The sequence below is a fragment of the Caretta caretta genome, chromosome 1 (assembly GCF_965140235.1).
Source record: "Caretta caretta isolate rCarCar2 chromosome 1, rCarCar1.hap1, whole genome shotgun sequence".
Lineage (NCBI taxonomy): Eukaryota > Metazoa > Chordata > Testudines > Cheloniidae > Caretta > Caretta caretta.
The window spans coordinates 17,631,443-17,644,393 of NC_134206.1; the positions used below are offsets into that span (position 1 = coordinate 17,631,443).

Here is a 12,951-nt window from a genome sequence, read left to right on the forward strand (position 1 = left end):
GGTGTACTGACTAGTAAACAATTCTGTTGCTGATGAGCAAGAAAAAACAGACTCTAGCACACTCTCTTTTAGAAGCGTTGATTCCTCAGGGCGAAAAGGAGTATAACGCAATGCAACCTTGGGCACTGATCCTGCAATCAGCTGCAGTTAAGTCAATTAAGGTCCTCCCATGTGAAACTCGTTGTAGGACTGGGGCCGTATTTTTGTCAGCAGACATGGCTCTAAATACAAATCTGCTGAGTAAGTAGGGACCATTTTTACAGTCATGTCTCAGGGGAGTGAGAAGTATCACACTTTTAGGCCAAATCTTGGGAGATGGCAGGCACCTGCATCTTCTGGGAGCTATGGGTGCTCAGAGCGTCTCAGAAACTGGCTCTTACAAGTATCCTGTTAATAGTGAAAAGATTAACCTATGCCCATTTCCCTTACATCTCATTGGGATGCTGTACATTATGGATGAGTTCTTGGTAGCGGTTTGTGTGTGTTGGCAGGAGGGGTTTGGTATGTTTGGGTTTCAAAAATGCAATGAATACTTTCACCAGAAGAAAAGCAGAGAAATAAGCATTTTGGAACTGCACACCAAAAGGGAAGCATTGAGCACGTAGGCACTAAAGCTGTGGAGTGCTGTTTCAGAGTGTTAAAAATAAAATCTTATAATGTAGCATCCCACAGTCTGTGACTGGGATTTGCCAGATAACAAAATGCCATTTAAAACAAAGAAAAACTGCATGGATTTCTGTCAATAGGTTAGTCAGCATAAAAAACTGTAGCAACCTGTCTTTATCCTCATGTGTGCAATGTACTGGTTAATGAGTGCTTGGACCAAAGCATATCACTGACTAGACATCTTGACACACATATCCATGTAAAACTCCCAATACAGAATTATTCCCCAAAGGACAGTTTAATCTCCAGTCGTTACAAACATGTTGTATTAGGGCCCGATCCAAAGCCCACTGAAGTCATTGGTTAGGTTCCCATTGACTTCACTGAGTTTCAGATCAGGCTTTTAAGGCAGAGTCATTGAGCCTGATTCAGACGTCACTTACACCAGTTTAACTCTATTGACTTCCATGGAATTAATCCTGGGTAGCCACAGCATGAGATCAGAATCAGATCCACTGCCTTCAACAAGGCAGTGTGTTTGTCATGAAATGTCTGGGAGGGAAAAATATCACAGATGAGTCAACATGAATTTTGACTCAGTCACAATATATTTTATTTCATCAAAATTTATGACGCATCTGTAGTCCGTCTCGTCCCCTCCCGATTTTCTTCCCTCCCCTCTTTTGTGCATGCTGCTTTGCAAACCTCCCTCTTCCTCCTGGAAGTTTTCTCTTCACTTTTCTGCAGGGGCGAGTGGCAGCACTTCATCTCCCTGCAGGGGAGATGACAGAATTTCTTCACCCAGCCCCTACCTTTCAGTGGAGAATTCGCTAGGGGTGTTTGTATGTTCGTCCCAAAAAACTCACCCGGAAGTCACAGACTCTGGGAGTTCCTTGGTGAGCTCACTGTTCTAGGTATGAATGATCCTCTGTCCTGAGTACTCATGGAGTACTCTACATATCATCATTAGTGATGTATGTCCTTCCAAGTGTAGGTTATCCCGGAGGCTGACTGTTAATTTTTAGAATTCCCACTAGTCTCTCACCAGACTAAGGAGGACACATTAACTCAGTCTGAGTTAGCTGGTAAGAAATGCGCTAGACTATGTTGGGCCCGTGACTCAATCCTGGATGAATTCACCAGGCCGCACACCTTCTTGGTGGAAGTCGAAGTCCGTGGACTTGCACCAGAGGTGAATTTGGCCCATTCTGTTCATTTGAAAAAAAGAGTTTTGGTGTCATTTTCCCTCTGGGTACATAAAATTTCTGCAGAATCAAAGGTGAACAATTATCATGGGCTGCAAGCTGCCTGGTGTACCTGAGCTCCAGTATATTGGTGACATTCCCAGAGGGAAAGATCCTTCGGATGTAGTTGAAGTCTCCAACATAAAGGCTTCCATCAGACCCGCATGTTAGGGCAACAGGAGCCAGGAGCTTGTTCCCATCTGCAAGGCCATTACAGCTCGGACAGGAAATGCTACGCCTGCGTCCATTGCCCATAATGCTTCCTATGACAGGTGGCTGCTGAGAGACAAATTGGTTTTCCCCATTTCCTTTATGCAAGATGCCTAGAAAACGATAAGAGCAGAAAGGGAGTTAAAGACAGATGGTGAAACTGAAGCACATGGAGGGCAAGTGACTTGCTCCAGGACACAGAATGAATCAATGGCAGCAGAGGAAATAGAACCTTGACATCCCAGCTTCCAGACTCATGTTGCACTACACCACGAAGAGCTCTCTCCAGGGTTTTCTCTCGTTCTCATGGGATCCTATGAAAAATGACATGTCCAGTGCCCGTGCCAGGTTGCTGTAACATCTAGAGCACAGTGTTTCTCAGCCTTTTCAGGTTGCCGCCCCTCCCCCGCACTTACTCTAAAGATATATCAATGCTAACAATGATCAGCCTCTGTAATTTATTTGTGTGGGTGTTTCAAGGGGTTGGCAGAGATGACTTGAAGGGTAAGAGTGAGTGGCTAGGTTGGAAATCAAGCTTTTCTTTGCTTTAGAGTGTAATAAAATGTCCACTGCCTCACAATCCTCTGATTGCTATTAGGAGCCCTCCTGGGGGTTGCGACCATGGGTTGAGAAACACTGTGATGCCACTTGTGGAGATTGGAAGGTCAAGATAATTGTCACTAGTGAGAGAGGGTATCCACTGGGTTGTCTGCTGGCAAGGGACATTCACTTAGGAAAATCTGGGTGGAGTGTTAACTGGGGTAGGTTTCATTAGCAGGGCCCACGGGAACTGATATGTTGTTTGTGAGAAGACCAGGAACGTTTTCATTAGTGGTCCCGTCTGAACTCTCTCCATACTCACTACAATCACACAGGATAGTGCAAACTTTCCATTCTTTGGCCATGTTCTAGTCATTCTGTCCAGCTCAATGCCCCGTCTCTAAATACTCATCATGCACTAAGGAATGGAGATGTTACCGTTTCAAAGAGAGCTGCGCTCTAGCAGAGCCGCTGGCCACAGAAGTTGAGGGGTGGGAAGCCTTCTGAATCTGAGTAATTAGGTTTGCTTGAGCAGGATGGAAGTCATATTGGACAGGTTCTCCTCAGGTCCACATTCCAAGCTGCGTTCTCACCACTGGCAGCAAGGGTGATTATTATGCCATGCTTTGCTGTGTGTGATTGTATTCGGTGGGTTTACTTTCAATGGGGTCGACAAAGGATGGACCCTATCTGACCGTGTGCATACGTTGCATGTGCTTATGTAGGGTTCAGCCTTGGAACTTTTTTTTGATGGACATCATACAATTCAATACCATTCCTTACAGGTAGCCCAAAGCTGGGGCTGCACACTTCGTAAAAATATACAACAGATTTACAGCAGCTGATTCCTTTCAGATTTGCCCATACAAAAGCTGCCACTAAATGTAGGTTACAATGAATAATTTGTGAGTAGCGTGTGCATGTGTGTGTTTTCCCTTTGGCTGAATTATTAATGGTGAAAAGCAACAATGCATTGTACTGCTGCATCACCCTGCTCATGCCATTTGTTAAAGCCAACCCACCAGTCTGTATGTTGAGGGCATGGTGTTTGTCCAGGGACCATCCTCCAAGTTTGGAAGCGTCAATTTCATAACCCTGAAGGACTGCCGTCCTCTTCTCCCACAGGATCAGATCAGGACATGATTCATATTCATAGCCCACGGAAACTGGGAGCAAAGGGGAAAAAAAGAAGCCCATAGGTTAATAACCTCAGAAATGCACATTCAGCACACAGCTGAGAGCTTTAATTAGGTGATTAGGTGGGGGAAAGGCCATTTCTACAGGCAAGTGCCAATTCTATTTAAAATACCATCACATTAATGCAGTCTTAATATTCTCCTCTTTAAAGGCCACTTGGCATAAAAAAAGGTCAACACAGCAGTAGATGTTGGACAAATGTGCTAAATATTCAAAAGGCACCAACTCACAGACACAATTCAAAGCAATGGGTGACCCATGGGTTTAGCAAAAATGGTCCCAGAATTCCAAAATGATAGTATGTTGCTTCTGTTCATTACCTCATGTCCTAAGGCTGGCTGGCAGTGATGCAGTGGGCTGAGGCAGAGAAACATGGCCCAGCTTAGAAAACAAAACATAATCCAAGCAGGTCGAAATCAGTAAACTCCATTAAAGTTGACAGACAGACTGGAGATTAATTTGGGGCAGGATCACTAATACAGACAAAATGGGCGAGTGTGAGTTGGTTTTCATAATGTTCAGAGAGTCTTTAGGCCTCACTGACCTCCCTTTCATTGGTGTAAATCACGAATAACTTCATTAAAGGTAATATAGTTACATCACTGTAAAATCAGTTTGAGTGAGAGGAGAATCAGGCCCATTATTTTACTGAACACCTACAAGAAGACTTCAGGTGAAACATGCTTTCCTCAAGAGCAGTAAGACCCAAAACCCAGTTCACCACTAGTACCTGAAGCAGAGCTGGGATCTTCAGTTTTACATTGCTTAGGAGACAAGGGAAAAGCAGGGTGTGGAACAATTCTTGGCAGGTACAATAAGGGTCTGATCTTGCAAGGGGCCCAGTGTCTCCTGAGAAGTGCTGAGCACTGACATTAGGAATTCTGCAGGATCAGACTGGACAGGAGAAATATGCAGTACAGGGAACAGTCTTGCATTGGCAGGGGGATGAGTTGCATTGAACAATTAAAAGGCCTTTTCCGCCTCTTTCTGCAAAGATTCTGTTTTCAGCTCTTTTGACGAAAAAATATATTTATTTATGTGTACTCAGCTAGTAATGTGGCATTTTAAACCTTTGGGCGCCTTTGGAGGTTTCCTGAATAATACAAAAAAAACCCCAAACCAGACACAGGTACAAAGTGAAGGGTGTCTTGTAGGTATCTGCCAGAAATAACTTTATTATATAAGAGCATAAACCTTTTAGTGCCTCCTTTTCAGACCCTGCCTCTAATTTCACCCCCACTAATCAGGTAGGGAGGCAGCTAAATTCTAGCTGCAACTAACTGTGAATGTGAGATGGGGGACAGGTTGAGGCCTTCATAAAAATCTGGCCCCCACGTCACACTAGGTAGGTAATTATTTCTCTATGAATAAGGCCCTACCAAATTCATGGCCATGAAAAATGCGTCACGGACTGTGAAATCTGGTCTCCCTGGGAGGAGACCAGCGTTTCTCAAATTGGGGGTCCTGATCCAAAAGGGAGTTGCAGGGGGGTCACAAGGTTATTTAGGGGGTCACGGTATTGCCACCCTTTCTTCTGTACTGCCTACAGAGCTGGGTGGCTGGAAAGCGGCGGCTGTTGGCCGGGTGCCCAGCTCTGAAGGCAGCCCCTGCCTGCACCAGCACAGAAGTAAGGGTAGCAGAACCGCAACCCCCCGACAATAACCTTGTGACCCCCACAACTCCTTTTCGGGTCAAGACCTCTACGATTACAACACCGTGAAATTTCAGATTTAAATAGCTGAAATCATTAAATTTACGATTTTTAAAATCCTATGACTGTGAAACTGACCAAAATGGACCGTGAATTTGGTAGGACCCTGACTATGTGTTATCTGTACATGTTGCTCCATCCAGAGCATCACCTATGCAGTGTTACAGGGTCTCATAAGCCTCAGCAGGCCACGTCAACCAGCCTCTCCCAAGGAAGCTTAGCCTCATGTATAAGTGGGAATAAGAGACTCACTCTCTCTCTGCAGACTGAGACAAAGAGCCCCCTGCTGTCCTCCTGAGAGGCATATCTCCACTCAGGCTACAGGGGAGCAAAGAGGAGTCTAGTTGTAGGGCTGTAGTTATCCCTGAATTGCTCCAAGGGCAACAAGGAGGAACAGGATCAGGGGTGGATGTCTGTTGTTTTAAAACAACAGTGGAGACACGGGGGCAGGGGGGCTCTTCATCATGCTGTTGCCATTGCCAAGGCCTGATCTACTCCGCCTGGCTGAACTCTATTTCAGAGCTGTGAGCTAAGGACCATGGCTCCTTTAAAGATTCCTCTGGCTGACTGTCGATCAGACAGGGAGCAACCAGCTGCGGCACAGAGCAGTCACTATGCATGCTCAGTGCTCCCCCGCCCCCACTCTGATATCCTTTCTACTGCAACGATTGACAGACATGGCATTTGGCCTGGGTGGGCTCTGTGATGTCCGTGAAAAGGGGAAGGAGCTGTAGCCATACAAGTGTTACATGGGCAGCACAGAGGAAGCTTCCTCCTTCTGTACGACTTCAACTTCTTCAGCTGCAGTGTTAAGGAAAAGTTAGCACATGTGACTCCATTTTGGTTTGGGGCCCACCATTGTCTAAAAGCAAGCACATCATACACCAGGAGGAGTGATCCTTAGATACTGAATCCCTGTGAAAATCCTCCTCCTTGTCTCCAGCCTGCCTTGACTTCCAGTATCTGTTTTTTGTCAGTCTCTAACTCCCTATCTCTTGGCCTTTGATGTGAGGCCTCCCATCCTGATAATAAAAGTTACTGATGCATGGCTTTAGGACCATGCTGTGTAATTAACATACTGGTTTAGCGGGAGGAATGCACCAAGCAGGGATAGGTGGTAGATAAGACAAGGGTTTGTTTATTGGTTAAGGTTTCCGATGCATGAGGGCAACATGCTTTGCTAAAAAGTATATAACCTTTGTATAATCTGTATTCAGGGTCCCCTCCTGGCTAGCAGGGGGGCACCACGCTTGAGCGTAATAAACTTAGTGTCTTTTGGGAACTCTGCAGTTGTAGACTTTGTTTATGTGCCTCAGCCTAGATTCGAACTGTGCATGACCTATCAGGTATAATTCGCAGCATTGGTGTGCGTGTCCAACCAGGTGTAATTCATAGCATTTGTGTGCGTGTCCTCTCAGGTGTAATTCGTAACAGTTTTAGCGACCACGAAGGGACTCTAGGCTCGCCCCAACAAGCGAGACTACACTCCTCCTCTCGGACAGCTCCAGCCGGCACAGGGTGAGTTCACCTTTGAGAACTCCGAGGAGGGGGGGTGTGAGGGGTGTGAGCCGTCGCTTAGGCGATAAGGTGGCACATTTGGTGTCCCTTTGGCAGCCCATTATGGGTTCTGGGCAGAGTGTAAGTAAGGGGACCCCATAGGCTGAAATTCTCGAGAATTGGGGGAATATTTCTGGTACCCATGCGTTAGGTAAAAAAAAAAAAAAGCTGTAATCTTGTGCAAGGTTGAGTGGCCAGCACTAACAACTCAGCCACCTTTTGACTGGCCACCTTTTGACTGGCCACCTTTGCTGGGGAAAAATTAACAGCGCTTAGGAAAAGGCTGGAAAACAAAGCTCCAGCCCAGATGGATTATTGGTATGTATGGAACAACTGGGCTTATGCGCATGCGAAAGGACGTCCTCTTTCCTCCTCCTTTTCTTATTCATCTCAGGGGTCTCCAGCCCCGCTCTGTGCTATGCCTGCTTCTGCCCCTCCTCCGGCTTACCCTCGGCTTTCTGACTTATGCCCGTCACCTCCTTGCTTGCCAATTAGCCGTGCTTTCTGTTCAGGTGACAAGCCTCATGGGGGGAGGACTCGGGTAGCCCTTGTAAGTGAAAATATTTAAGAAAAAAGACCAGGAGGGCTGGGGACTAGTTAGGCAGCCTTGTTAATTTGTTATTGAAACAAAGCTGGTGCTCATGGAAAGAACAGTTCAGAGAGAAAAACAGGATCGGGCCCAAGCAGGCAGGCAACAGATAGAGAGACTGGAAAACACGTTGGAAACTTGGAGGTCATAGTGGAAAAAGAGGAGTAAATAATTACAGGAATGGAAAACGTAAATCCCGGAATAATACTTGGAATGGTAAAATCTAAGTTAATTAGGTGTCGTTTTGGGAAATAAGCAAGTGATTTAAGAAAGGAAAGTAAGAAGTTAACTCTGTAGTTGCTGGAAAGAATTAAGCAGTTGAACTTTGTGAAATACTGGAAAGAAAAAGAATTCTTGGCTTTTTTGCAGCCATTTTGGAAAAAATGGGCCCTTTTCCAAAGAAATGCAATTATACAGTGCTACTTAATTAATATGTTATTAGGCTCCAAAGGGCTACAATAGGTGGTGTCTTCCTTTTCAGGTCACTGTGTGTTTGACAGCGGGAGTTAAAAGTAAAAGGCAATCAAAAGTCTGGTAAAGTTTATTGTGCCCTTTTTAAAGTAAGAATCTTTAACCTGTGGATCCAAAAGCAAGCTGGAAAGCATTTGTTTTAATGTAAATTACCTAACTGATAAGGTAGAGGCCACTGAAACCTGGGCTGCCTATAAAACAAATACAAGAAAATATGGGTAATTCCTCTGTTTTGCCTGCAATTAACAAGGGTATTTGTATAAAAAGGAAATATTTTAAGCAATGACTGACTGCACAAAAGGGGTATATCTGTGGTTTTTTTTTTGCCTTTCAGAAAATCAGAGAAAACTGATGCCAGCTGAAAAGCAATTCAACATCTCATGAATTTACTGGCACAATAGGAATTCTGTTCTGTGTTCTATGTCCTATCTTGTGGTGTTTGTCTTGTGGCCAGAATTGCTGTGTTTAATTTTTCATAGGACAGTTTAGTTTAAAACTAAATAGAAGGGTTAAATCAAAATGCAGATACTTGTTTTATTCAACTTGGAATACAAAGTGTTTGGATAATATCAAAAAAATATGATATACTAAAGTTTAATACATTTGCTTAAGTAAAAAAAAAAATTTCATTGGCCAGATCTTTTAATTGAAAAAAATTGTTGTTAAAATTTGCACACCAACAGTCTTTGGAAGCAAGGACATGAAAGGTTAACCCACTCCTCATATTATACATGAGATCCTTCTGACTACCTCACATTTCTAGCCAGAGGGCTGGGGAGGGAGGAAAGCTATTGGACACCAGAGGTTGTACCAAGTGGACTCCTCAAAAGTGGGTGTGCTTGTCCTGGCTTGTTGCTCCAAAGCTCTGTAATAAAGTCATTTTCCTGGAAGGGTGTATGTGGCATACATTAAACAATAAGACTAAAGTGCTGTATAATGGGCAATGTACATGTGTTCCTTTTTAAACAAAGGTGTATGAGTAAAAAGTGAAAGTTTCCTTTGCAAGTTAATAAAAGCCAAGAAGGGGAAAAGAAATAAAACGGAGGACGAGCTAATTCAACGCTGCAGCTGGCAGGCTCGGTCCAAAGATAAGACACTGGCCTGCCCAAGGATAGTACTCACAGCTAGGATTTGGCTAATAGCCAAGAAAGAGGGGGGCTTGAATGTGCCAAGCAGCTGTGAGATCTGCAACACACTGCCAGACATTAATGAAATGTGTTAGGTCTCTGTATTTACAGGTAAAAGAAGTCTTGCTTCAAGAATCCTGAGCAAACCTGCCATTTGTTAAAACCAGGCGCCTGGGTCTAAATAAAGGTCCATCAACAAAAGACTACTCTGGCCCCATGCTGGAAAGGCCCTTATTAAGTCCTGCTAACTACCAACACTGCTGTGAAGTGCCAAGGAGTGACTGCCTGGACCCATGCTTCTTACTGCAAAAAGACCCCTCCACCTTGAGATGACTTCACTTCGACTACTGATCAGCCTGTCCCTCCTGGGTTTTTTTTTCTTTCCTCCTTTTGAACAGCAGAAAAAAAAAACAAGGTGAAGTGCTAGTAACCTCGCCCTTGTCCACTGACAAAGCTAACCTGCATTCCGTATTTGCTAAAGAAACCAAAGCACTACAGGATGACGTGCTAGTAACCTCTCCCCTGTATAATGCAAAACCATGACTGTTCCAAGAAAAAAGAAAAAACGCCTGCTCTGCTAAAACCACCAAAATCCAAGGATTCCTGACTGCAAAAGACACTGAGAATTGGCCTTAATGGCAAAAACGGAGCATTGTACATTGGCAGGGAGGAAGTTGCGGGATGTATTCTTGGGAATGTGAAGTGAAGTGGTGGGGTGGGTTTATTCCAGAGGCTGGAACATGTGCTTGTAGGCAAGTATAAATACCAAAAACGCCTTACAGCCACGAACATTACTCCCACCATCTGCCACCACTCCTTTGCAGGTAAAGGTTCCTGGATCCATTATAGCTACGTTAAGTTGGCGCTGGGACCCCCACCTGACCCTGACAAGCCATTGGACGAGCCACTTCACGAATGAACACCACGACCAACCCATGGACTAAACTTTCCAGCTACTGGGACCTTCACAGCCCACCAGGACTTTTTGTGTTCCTGTTTATTGGACTTGCATTGAGGGTAGTGTTTTTTGTATGATATAAAGAAGGATGCCGACATTGGTATGGTTTGCCTGTGGGGTTCCTCTCCCTATTCCCAAGTCCAATACAAGGATGGGAGGGCAATAGCTTCTTAAATTTAACCCGCGCTATCAAACAGGGTGTAAATCGAATGCAGTGTTGGATTTGTATTCATACCCCCACATATTTTGGTCAGGGGGTCCCGTTGGTAGGGGTACCTATCCCCCTTAATCAAACACTCCAAACTAAGCTATGGGCAGACACTACATTTAACTGGAATGTTACAATCCAAATATGGTCTATTGATATGGTGGCCCAGGGTAATTCTGCTTTATGTGTGTCATGACGTAAGGGCATAGAAAATACAGTTTTTGTAGGGAATTTTGTGGGGTGCAAGAACACCACCCAAATCAGCTCTGGTGCGGGAGGCCCCTCTACCTACTCCAGGACCCCGTGGCCGGTCCCCGAGGGGTCTGGCTGGTATTGGTTATGCAATCACACAGCCTATAAGGTTCTCCCAGCAGGATGGTGTGGTACATGTACCTTAGGGGCTATAGTACCCGCCGTGACAGTACACCAGAACCTGACCCGGGGAGAGATCCGCAATCTAGTATGGAGGGACAGATAAAGTATTCCTTTAAACCCCCTTTCTCAACGGCCCAAAGGCTTTCACTCCTTTGTGCGTTGGTTTCTGCCATGGTTGGGAGTAAGCGAGCTGGAAAAAGCTATAGTTAACATTTCAGCTGCTTTGGAACTAATGGCAAATGCTACTGCAGATGCTCTCTCTGCCCTTCAAATAGAAGTCACTCAGCTATCCCAAACTACATTGCAAAACCGCCTAGCCCTGGATTATCTCCTTGCAAATCAGGGCGGGGTTTGAGCTCTGGTCAACTCAAGCTGTTGTGTATTTGTAAATCAGCACCATAGGGTGGAAACTAACATCCACATCCTCAAGCAACAGGCAGCCCTATTCCACCACATCAGCCTCGACACTACCAGCGCCGAATTCCAGGAGGTCTGGGACTGGCTCGCCTCATGGCTACCGGATGTGGGGACTTGGGGACGGCGTATTTTGTATTTACTTTTTTTGACTGTTATTGTTTTTGCGTTATTTTTGTATGCCTACAATGCTGCAATAGCTGCTGTCAGCAGTTGCTAACCCTGCAGCGCGGTTACTCAGCCCTGATATAGCTTACTGACATTAAAAAAAAAAGGGACGACTGTTAAGGAAAAGTTAGCACATGTGACTCCATTTTGGTTTGGGGCCCACCATTGTCTAAAATCAAGCACATCATACACTAGGAGGAGTGATCCTTAGATACTGAATCCCTGTGAAAATCCTCCTCCTTGTCTCCAGTCTGCCTTGACTCCCAGTATCTGTTTTTTGTCAGTCTCTAACACCCCATCTCTTGGCCTTTGATGTGAGGCCTCCCATCCTGATAATAAAAGTTACTGATGCATGGCTTTAGGACCATGCTGTGTAATTAACATACTGGTTTAGCACGAGGAATGCACCAAGCAGGGATAGGTGGTAGATAAGAAAAGGGTTTGTTTATTGGTTAAGGTTTCCGATGCACGAGGGCAACATATTTTGCTAAAAAGTATATAACCTTTGTATAATCTGTATTCAGGGTCCCCTCCTGGCTAGCAGGGGGGCACCATGCTCGAGCGTAATAAACTTAGTGTCTTTTGGGAACTCTGCGGTTGTGGACTTTATGTGCCTCAGCCTAGATTCGAACTGCGCGTGACCTATCAGGTATAATTTGCAGCATTGGTGTGCGTGTCCAACCAGGTGTAATTCGTAGCATTTGTGTGCGTGTCCTACCAGGTGTAATTCGCAGCATTTGTGTGCGTGTCCTCTCAGGTGTAATTTGTAACAGCAGAGCCAGCTGGCTACAAACCACGGTTGGTGCTGGGTTCAAGAGCTGGTGCAAAGAACACACAGAGCCCGATTCTCCATTGCTTCACACCTTGTGTAATTGTTTTACAGACGTAGAGGATCACACAATGTGCAGGGCAATGGAGAATCAGGCCCACAACGGTTACGCTGGGATGACATTCTGGAAAAGGCAGTGAAGGGAAGAAAACATAAGAGCAGGATATTCTAGGATAAGGTTTGTATACTGCCACTTAACAACTTCCTACATGCAAGATGGAAAGAGAGGAATGTGTTCTGAGCTTACCAAAGGCTTCTGACAGTCCGTACACTTTCTGGCTGTAGACATCCGTCTTGTCCCAGATGAAATAATAGGAGAGGTCCGGGGCAGCTGCAAACCACTTTCTAAAGAGGCGTCCTTCTACAGCAACCATAAGGTGGACTTTCATGAGGTTGAAGGGGATGGTGGGATGAGTCATGCTGATCCTTAAGACTGACTTATAGCCAGCCGTGCGGCTGCTCAGGTAGCTCAGCTTTAGTTTGCTGCCAGCAACGTTAATCTCCTCTTGCAGGGCCTGAGGAAAAATAGCCAGGTGGTGTTAAATCACCACTGAGCAGACACTAAAGGCAGCAAAGTTGCAGTTAATCAGACTCTTACATCATTAGCAAAGCTCTCTGAGAAGTTTCTAAACCATTTACGAGGCATCAACTATAAAATATTCACGATGTACCGGGTTATTCGTGGAGGCCAAGGAATGTCTCTCTGGGTGATTTCTGCAGGCGGTGAGGTGGGAAAGGAGGCTTAAA

The 12,951-nt window shown here is 45.1% G+C and overlaps 1 protein-coding gene and 1 long non-coding RNA gene across 15 annotated transcripts in view; one reads left to right on the top strand and one right to left on the bottom strand.

Moving 5' to 3' along the window:
- Positions 1-12,951, bottom strand: part of TENM4 (teneurin transmembrane protein 4) — a 2,292,082-nt gene that overhangs the window by 75,885 nt on the left and 2,203,246 nt on the right. For all 14 annotated transcript variants that reach the window (XM_075126359.1, XM_075126347.1, XM_048840453.2 and 11 more), the window contains 3 exons: positions 12,452-12,719; positions 3,623-3,766; positions 1,924-2,173 (listed from right to left, as the gene is read on the bottom strand). In XM_075126359.1, coding sequence (XP_074982460.1) covers positions 1,924-2,173; positions 3,623-3,766; positions 12,452-12,719 — 662 coding nt within the window. The remainder of the gene's footprint in view (positions 1-1,923; positions 2,174-3,622; positions 3,767-12,451; positions 12,720-12,951) is intronic.
- On the top strand, positions 6,322-11,964 carry LOC142071497 (uncharacterized). The gene is made up of 2 exons (XR_012667525.1): positions 6,322-7,026; positions 8,460-11,964. It is a non-coding gene; the product is annotated as an uncharacterized LOC142071497 (long non-coding RNA).